A 9,439-nucleotide genomic window follows, 5' to 3' on the forward strand; every position below is an offset into this window, starting at 1 on the left:
AATGAAGCTTTTAAAATTATAGAATGAAGTCTTTGAAATTATAGAACTAAGTCTTGATAAGTAATTCTGCCATAATCTAAACGAGACAATTGGGAAAACACTCCATATTTAGCGAATTCAGTTCCCACAGAGTTGGGAAAAGAAATGGTAACCAAAAAGCAAATACACACTACAAATATCTGGGATATATTTTTCGTATATTAGGCCGCAAAGATTATGAAGTAGAAATTTCACCTTTGTGCATGACCTTAGATTTTGAACACCAATCGGTGTTCAGTTTCTATTTTCATCTTTTAAACTGCATATCCTTAAAAAAAACCTCCAAGTTTGCATTTTTTTTTCTCTTTCTTTTTTTCCTTTTCTTTTTATGGAGTCTCCCAATTACCCACGGCTTAAGTTAAATTATCTGTTTACATATCTCCTTAGTGCGAGGAAAGAGCGGGAGTTTGATTTATTATGTTCATTTAATTCCTCCTTGCCATGCCAGTGTGGTATACCTGTCCCTAATTTGTCTGTCTCTCTGAGTCCCAGGTAACAAGCTGCCGCTGCCTGCTAGACAAATACTTAATTACATTTGGCTGTAGACGGGCGGGGACACTATGGAGAGCAAGCTGGTGGACTGCGGAAATTCTGACGTGCATCAGGATGGTGTGTTAGAGGTAAAGCTAACGTATGCATGCGTTCATGAGTCTCTAAAACAGATTGGGATTGTTAAGAGAAGACAGTAGCGTCTTCAAGCAGGTATGCAGTCTCTGATGTAGGTCGTTTGGAGTCGTTGAATGTTTCTTTGATAATCATATGCCGTCAGAAAGACTTTACCTTGATCCGGAACACACACATTCGATGAGATCCTGTTTATTCATTAATGCAGATAGTGAATAAATCATGCAAAATATCGGTTGGTTATTGTGGTTATTTTGCGGGGGTTAGGGAGTGGAACACAGCAGAAAGTTTGCTTATCTGATTACTGTACTTGTTTTATCGAATTTCATTAAAGAATCATTTCGGTAGAAAATAGAATTTTTTATTTAATCAAAAACGCATTTATTTTATGACTAAAACAAGTGCCTGTTACTTGTGATAGTGTAAAATATAGAGTTTTTTTCGATTTTGATATTTTCACGTGAAAATAATGTGAATTTCAGTGTTACTATCACGAGGAAATTATTTGAATTTCATTGTTACCATCACGAGAAATTTACATTTTGCTGCTCGTGCTTCACGTGAAAATTATGTCGATTTCATTGTTACTATCACGAGAAAATTATGTCGATTTCATTGTTACTATCGCGAGAAATTTTGCTGCTCGTGCTTCACGTGAAAATTATGTAGATTTTATTGTTACTATCACGAGAAAATTATGTCGATTTCATTGTTACTATTGCGAGAAATTTTTCTGCTCGTGCTTCACGTGAAAATTATGTAGATTTCATTGTTACTATCGCGAGAAATTTAGATTTTGCAGCCGTTGCTTCACGCGAAAATAGCAATTACATAATTTGTCACGTGAAAATAATTTCAATTTTACATTTGCTGCTGTGTTTGACATTTTCTGTTTTTTAGATTTTGTTGTATTTTCCCGCGAAATTCTGTAAACTGAATGCTTTTTTTTTTTAAGCAATTATTTACTCGGGTTTTTTGTTTTGCTTTTTTGTAAGACACGATACTCTTTTTAATTATTAACTACAGTATTACTTGGATTTATTATTCATGGATAAAATAATTAAACAAACTCCATGCTTTATGATTTTCAATTTCATAATTTTGCAGATTTCGGTTTTACAATCCTAAAATATAATTTATTTTGCAATTTGTTTAAAACATAACGAAATCTTTTCGGATAAAACTGGGGAAAATTGAAAAAATGATAAAATATAACTGAACTCCTGATGAACGTATTTCGCAAAGAATGTAATTTTGAAACAAGCAGTTACAAGGTCTTTCAAAACGACCCCTCCACAGTTAAATGTTCCTAAATAGGATTTCAATGCAGATCACGGAGTACTTGGCTGGCATCTGAATTCCTGGAATTTTTGTAGCTGCGATGAAAGTTATGAAATCTCCGAATTTTTAGACTGTAGGAGGGAGGGAAAGGGAAATCTCTACACTATTTACCTCCCACACTGGAGGTTAAATGGTGGGTGTTTTGCTTCTGTTGATACTTCTCTACTGTGTTTGTTTTAGCTTGTATTAGATTGTGATTTAATTGAGATCGTGGGGTGAGCTTCTGGCGCGTGCCATCTGTGGGGGGAGGGGGTGATGTGGGCTCTTTACCGGAGTTTGCGGAATTTAATCGCGTTTCGCATCTTTATTGTTTAAATACGCATTAGTCTTAAACGGCTATTAAAAATCTATAAAAGTACACGACAAAAATCTTACCCAAACACGTCCCCGTGTTTCGTAGCGCCCCACTGCGGTGGCTGGCAGAAGAAGTCGTGCAGTCTTGTAGTCCCGCGCTCACCTTCCTCCCATCAGTCATTCATCTGTCACTCAGTCGACTCCGCCTCCTTTCCTAGCTCCGCCTAAGCGGCCAGACGCCGGCGTACTGCGTCTCCATGACACTGTCGACCCTTGGTGTAAGTCGCTGGTCGATAGGCACGTGATCTTGACTTCTCCGTGGCCATGGTAACGTCACGCGCCCCGCGTGCTGGAAAGCAACACTGGGGCCTGCGAGACTCGACAACTCAGGTAAGTCGTACACCGAGTGGTCGGACGGAAGAGAACGCCAATAGCGTGCAGGCATACGGAGCGTCAATGGTGACGCGTTGCGCGCTAGCAGCCGTCAGAGTGTGTATCACCAATCAGAGGAGGGGAGACAGAACGCTCGAGGAGCGCCATGACAGTCCTACGATGCACTAAAGTGGTGCCAAGTTGGCAGCGAGGCAGAGCGCACAGGTCAGAGTTCCGTTTTGCAAGTGAGATCAGCGCGCACTCATGGCAGTATGGCTACCAACCCCACCAACCCCTACATCGTCACAAGTAGTGTGGCCTCGCTGACGAGCACACACGCCGACAGTTCCGGCATGCAAGTCGCCACCTCGCAGCCCGGTTACGCCCGCGAACCTCCGGAGATGAAGTATATGCCCCCGCAGCATCAGGGGCCCAACGGTCACGCGTTGGCTCCACATCATCAGTGGGTCAGCCTGCCGTCCCACGCCGACCCCGGACCATGGTCGACGGGCATGCCGCCGCCAGGACTGCACACGCAGGACATCAAGCCTTCGCCCCACGCGGGTGCCGAGATGCATCCCAGCACCCTCCATCACCGTCCGCCGCAACACATGACCGCCTCGCACCCATGGCACCCCTCGTCACTGGCTTCGTCCCACATGGGAGGCATGTCCCCTTCCCCGAACGGATCGCCTCCCCTACAGCACCATGCCTATGGCATGAACGGCATGTTAAGCCACGCAGGTAGCCAAGTTCACCCGGCAATGAGAGAAGTCCCTCACGACCAGGGGCAGCACCATCAACACCACCATCATCACCATCACCACCACCAGCACGACCCCGGACACACGAGGATGCTGGACCACAGGCATCCCGAAAGCGGAGAAGAAGAAGCCCCCAGTTCGGACGATCTGGAGCAATTTGCCAAGCAGTTTAAACAGCGGAGGATAAAACTAGGGTTCACGCAGGCCGACGTGGGACTCGCCTTGGGCACGCTCTACGGTAACGTGTTCAGCCAGACGACGATCTGCAGATTCGAGGCCCTCCAGCTGAGCTTCAAAAACATGTGCAAACTGAAACCCCTGCTGGCCAAGTGGCTCGAAGAGGCAGACAGCACCACCGGCTCTCCGACCAGCATCGACAAGATCGCAGCCCAAGGTCGCAAGCGGAAGAAGAGAACCAGCATCGAGGTGTCCGTCAAGGGGGCCCTCGAAAACCATTTCCACAAGCAGCCGAAACCTTCGGCGCAGGAGATCGCCAGTCTCGCGGACAACCTCCAACTAGAGAAAGAGGTCGTGCGGGTGTGGTTTTGCAATCGACGCCAGAAGGAAAAGCGAATGACGCCTCCGGCCACCCAGCTACAGCAAAACAACGGGGCCGGAGGAGCGTCGACGCCGGGTTCTAATAACGACATGTTGCTAACACACAGCCCGGGTCATATGCATGCACATTCCCACAGCCCACCGATGCTGCAGTCTCCACCGCCTCAGCTGTCTGCAAATCACCCTATCCACTCCGTCGGCCAGTCCCTCGCTGCTCACTGACCTTCGACCCCCGTAAGCTCAGAACACATGTTACAGCACCTTTCCGACGCGTGTGTGTGTTTCGTCAACCAATCAGAATGGCATGAGAACTTCTCCTGGGACAGTTAGACAAACTCTGGATAACTCACAGGTAAAGTGGACCGAGATAGATCAGTGCCAATCCAGTTCCGGAAAACCATGTCATTGGACCGTGTTCGGACCAATCTAGTGTTAACGGACTTTCAGCCGAAGCTGCCTCCCCACTGTGGGATGAAGATCAAAAAAAAAAAAAAAAAAAAAAGAGATAAATAAATAAAATAAAACAGAATTAAAAAAGGCTTGGCATACAGGACCATGTATACCTTTTTTAAACAAGAAACTAGTCGCAGGCCTTGAAGCAAGGGTGAGGTAGGCATAGCCTTTTATTTCCCAAGTTTCCACACAGCCAGAAGGACAAGGCCCTCTTCGATCGGGGGGCCCCGCCCCGAACCAGAGTTTAGCAAAGGGGGTGTCTGGGTCAACTTTTAGGTAAGCGTCTTAAAATAATATAATTAAAAAATTTAATCAATTTTAATGCAATAGAAGCGTTTCCCCCAACCCCGTCTTCTCTATCCCCTAACTTTCTTTCCTTTCCCTAAATTTTAATTCAATTTATTATTAAAATACCATTTCTGTTGTTTCTATATTTTGAATTATCTGAAGAGAAAAATTATTTTGGTTCTTTCTCTGCAAAGTTATCTTGTGGACCCAGACAACCCCTATTATATATTTGGTAAGTGGTGTTTAAATGTGCACCAGTTTCCAGTTTGTACAGCAAATCAAGTAGGTTAAGAGATTGTTAAGATGTTAGAGTGAACAATTGTAATCTAGATTTTTCCCAAGTCTAATATCTACCGCAAAAAGCGACACCTAGTGCTCAAATAATGCCGAGAAAAGAACCTTTTTTCTGTAAATATTAGTGAACTATGATTTTTTTTTTGAAACTGTGTATAAAAAGTGATTGCCACTAATTTTATTATTGTTTTCTTTTTTTTTTAACCTCACATAAACCTTCACGTAGGGTTAATTTGTTGTGAGTTGACGTCTGGTCAAAAATACCCAAAATACAGTCCATGTAAAATTTTCAGGATGACTGTAAAATCATATATAGTATGTGTTTCTGTCTGCTCTGTCTAGCTTGGACCATGGAATCGTACCTAAGAGAGAGAGAGAGAGAGAGAGAGAGAGGTACGATTCTTGGCACCAGGCCAGTACCGAGCCCCCTGTACAGTTTTAATTTAAATAATGTAAATGCATTAAAAATTGTATGTTCATTCTAAGCCTAACCTCCAATACTGTATATTATATGGACTTTGGCTGGAAAAAATAAAAACAGAAACAATCCAGTCTTTTCCAACTGTGGTAAGCTGTCCCTTTCTTGTTCCTTTATTTTATTTTTATCTTCATTTACCTGGACTTGCCCCTGTTCGCAAGCCTACACGTATCTTCCTTACCTGGATCCCTTGGCCCCCAGGTATGGCCTTCTGGGGGTAAAACTGACGGCGTCCCAGGCCAACAGAAGGTCATGCGTGCCGCCATGTTGCTACGTGCTGAGTATTCCGCAAGCAACACACCGCCTGGGCTTTCGTAAGGATGTTAGACTGCATGCCAAACTTGAGTTAAGGAAGAAAGAAAGAAAGAAAAAAAAAGTTATACCTTTACGGCGTTTCTAACTTCTCAAGTTTGTAACTACAGCTGTAGACTAATGTCATTAGGTTATCCTACACCTCTGCATCAGTAAAGGCGATTTTGCATTCCTGTATAGTGGGAGGAGGTTTATATTATTGTAAAAAAAAATTAAAGATGTCAACTTAATTTCAATTTATCCTATGCAGACGCCGGATAGCAATACTGCCAGCTAAGTGATTACACAGGCGCAAATATAATAGCTAATATATGTTGAAATATAAAAAAATAATAAGCAAAGGGTAAAACCCAAAGGAAAATTGTATAATGTAGGGATGTGCTGCCAGAGGCTCAGTAGGGATCGCGCCAGCTTGTTAGAATTATGTTTTGAAGATCCAATTGTTAAGACAATTGCGATCAGCAACTGGTCAACCAAGGTCACTATTTGATTAGCAGCACACCACTGGTGTTGTTTTGACTGTCTTGAAATTCAAAACAGAATAATGCCTATAGAACCAATTTTATAAGATTCTGTATATCGGAAAATATCTTTTCACACAAAAAATGTTTTTGTAACACTGATTTTCAAAATATTGAGAGAAAGAGAAGGGTTACAATGTTTAAATACCACAATACAAGTAAGATTCCAGAAATCCAAAATCAGCCATATTTTGATTAGTTAGTTTCTTTTAAATTCATCTGTCTCTTTTTTTATAATGTAGACTTTAAGGACCATTTTCATTCTATTGCTCTATTCTTTGAGAACAGTGAATATGTAGCCAACACGATCTACATAGAACTAAGACGTACACTCTATCCGAAAATACGTTCTTTAATCTAATTTGCCGGGACCATTGCCCTGAGGGATAGAACACATTTAAACAGGTCTGGAGAACCAAAATCACTCCCAGAAAATATCAAATTCAAATGTCACTTTTGACATTCGCTTTGCCTTTGAAATCATTAGTTTATGTGCCAATGCTAATCTAGTTTTACCAGAATTAATCAATTAATTTTATTAATTTGGTCTAAGGACACCTTGTTGCCTTAAATGTCTGCAAAGTAATGTTTATTTCGTTAGGCCTAGTTTGGTTGAGATTGGTCTACTTCAACCCTTCCCCGAGGCTAATAGACTAATGTTTATTACCTCAAAGATACCTATCAATGAAACGGATGCAATTCGCTCTAATTCAAAAAGTTTTATGGCTTCTATTTACCATCACTAAAAGACTTAATAGTATAATTTAAATGATTGCTATTAAACTTTTTTGAGACATAACCATGACATTCTCATGAATGAAAAAGGTAATTATCGACCATATGTAAAACAATCTTTTCGTTTTTGATAATAGGAAATACAAAATTGTATCGTTTGGCTAAAAGCTTTTTTTTTTGGGGAAAAGATCAAAAATTATTTTGTCTAATGGAATAAGCGCGAATCCATCACCATTATCATATGCTATTATCCAGAAAAACATCAATTTTTATTCTAGTAAACAACAATCATTTTTATTCCGGAAAATAACAATCATTTTTATTCCGGAAAACAACAATCATTTTTATTCCGGAAAACAACAATCATTGTTATTCCAGAAAACAACAATCATTTTTATTCCGGAAAACAACAATCGTTTTTATCAGCTAAACAACAAATATTTGTATATCAGGAAAATAACAATAAACTTTATCTAGAAAACAACAATCATTTTATGGAATCTAGTTTCATATTAGAAGAATCTACGTATTAGAACAATCATTATTTTCGTTTTTCCTTTATGATAATATTCACAAATACATTGTTTAACCAACAATCTTTAAAATTATTTTAAACGCGTCTTTATTTTCACTTTTTAAATAACAATCTTAGTTATAATTCCATGGCTTGATTTCGATTATAATGCCAAAAAAAAACAATCGAACCATTTGTATCACACAACCAGCAATCCAAAATTGGTCACATTTTGTTCGATCAGTCTCTTTTAAAGAGACTGTTTGAGATTAAAAACGTTTTATTAATAAATAAGATCTGTATTTTAATTAGGAACTTATCAAGATAATTTATGAGCTTTTAAATAACGGTTCCTCGGATAAAAACGAAAAATGGAAATTCAATCATTTTAATTAGAACTGCTAATGTCCTGGTGAACTTATACCGCTCATCAAAGAAGATCGGGTAGAGGGTACGTTTTAGTTCTCTGTAGATCGCGTTCTTTGTATGTAGAGCGCGAATCCATCAACAACATCGTCTTCTACTACCCACAAAACTACAATCATTTTTATCAGGAAAACAACAATCATTTTTATCAGGAAAACAACAATCATTTTATAAGGCAAACGACATTTTTTTCTCTGGAAAACAACAATCATATTTATCAGGAAAACAACAATCATTTTTATCAGGAAAACAACAATTATTTTATCAAGCAAACGACAATAATTTTTCTCTGGAAAACAACAATCAATTTTGTCAGGAAAACAATAAAATTATTATAAGTAACTTTTAGACAATTTAATTTTTAAACAGTGCTGGCTTACACAACGCTGTATTATTATAAACAATGCCAATTTTTTAATTACCATTTTCAAATAATTCCATGGATTGAACGTTTCAAGATCATTTATGAGCTTTTAGTAAACATTTCTAGAAAAAAAAAACAAATTGAACTCTTTTAAATAAAACTGCTAATGTTAGTCTTACTGAACGTACATTACTCATCAAAGAACATCGCGTTGGCTTTTTTTTTTTTTTCTACTCCGCATTTTTTTACATCCACAGCCGAGTTTTAAATCCACTCCACTCTCCGAATTCTTCGAAAGAATAAAGAAAGTTATAATGTAGAGTGAACATGGCCAAATGTTCGCTAAGTGCGTATCTCTTTAAATTATCCGTTTTTCACCTCCTCACTGAACAGCTGGTAGTAAACGCTACCCTAACAGCAGCCTGACTCGCCTGAACATCAGATAACTTTTCAAATAAGTTTCTCCTACGTTGTTTTGAACGAACGAGAGTTTTTTCTTACTCCCTTTTTGCCCGCTAAAATTCTAGTTAGCAAAATATTCGATAAATTTCTAAAGAGGGAAAAATTTAAGGTTCTCGAAATAATTTCAGTCCTTGTAAAACCAAAAGCTACCGTTTTCCTGGTCTTAAAAATAAATAACCAGCGTGTTTACATTCTATTTGAAGTTTATTTACTTCTAAGCAAACAAGAGTAATTGATCGCTTTGCCAAACTTGTATATTGGTTGAGATTTAAATGCGTAATAAATAGTGAATGGATTTTGAAATCATCACTTTTTATTAAACTTTCGCTCCTTTCGTTTCAAAACACACCCACAATCTCCTCTTTAAGTGAGGAACATATATCTATTGGTGACATTAAATAGCGGAAAATGATGTTGGGCGAATAACTTGCGCATTACCTTTCATAAAGTGAAAGGCAAATATTCAAGGTTTCTTTAATAGACTCGCTTAGCTTTCATAGAACCAATTCGAGAGTAGTTTCAGCGTCCAAAAGAGAACCTAATGGTTTGAATGCGCAAAGAAAACACGTTAAATTGCAGAGAAAATTTTTCGGTTACATT

At 39.2% G+C, this 9,439-nt stretch overlaps 1 protein-coding gene across 1 annotated transcript; it reads left to right on the forward strand.

The window, feature by feature from the left end:
- The first annotated feature begins 2,533 nt into the window (after positions 1 to 2,533).
- Positions 2,534 to 4,487, forward strand: LOC150081254 (POU domain, class 3, transcription factor 4-like). The gene has a single exon (XM_090379543.1). The coding sequence runs from the start codon at positions 2,943 to 2,945 to the stop codon at positions 4,212 to 4,214; it is 1,272 nt and encodes a 423-aa protein (XP_090235669.1). The 5' UTR covers positions 2,534 to 2,942; the 3' UTR covers positions 4,215 to 4,487.
- The last annotated feature ends 4,952 nt before the right edge of the window (positions 4,488 to 9,439 follow it).

Source organism: Mastigoproctus giganteus, chromosome 8 (genome assembly GCF_048544385.1).
Source record: "Mastigoproctus giganteus isolate SK-2022 chromosome 8, ASM4854438v1, whole genome shotgun sequence".
NCBI lineage: Eukaryota > Metazoa > Arthropoda > Arachnida > Uropygi > Thelyphonidae > Mastigoproctus > Mastigoproctus giganteus.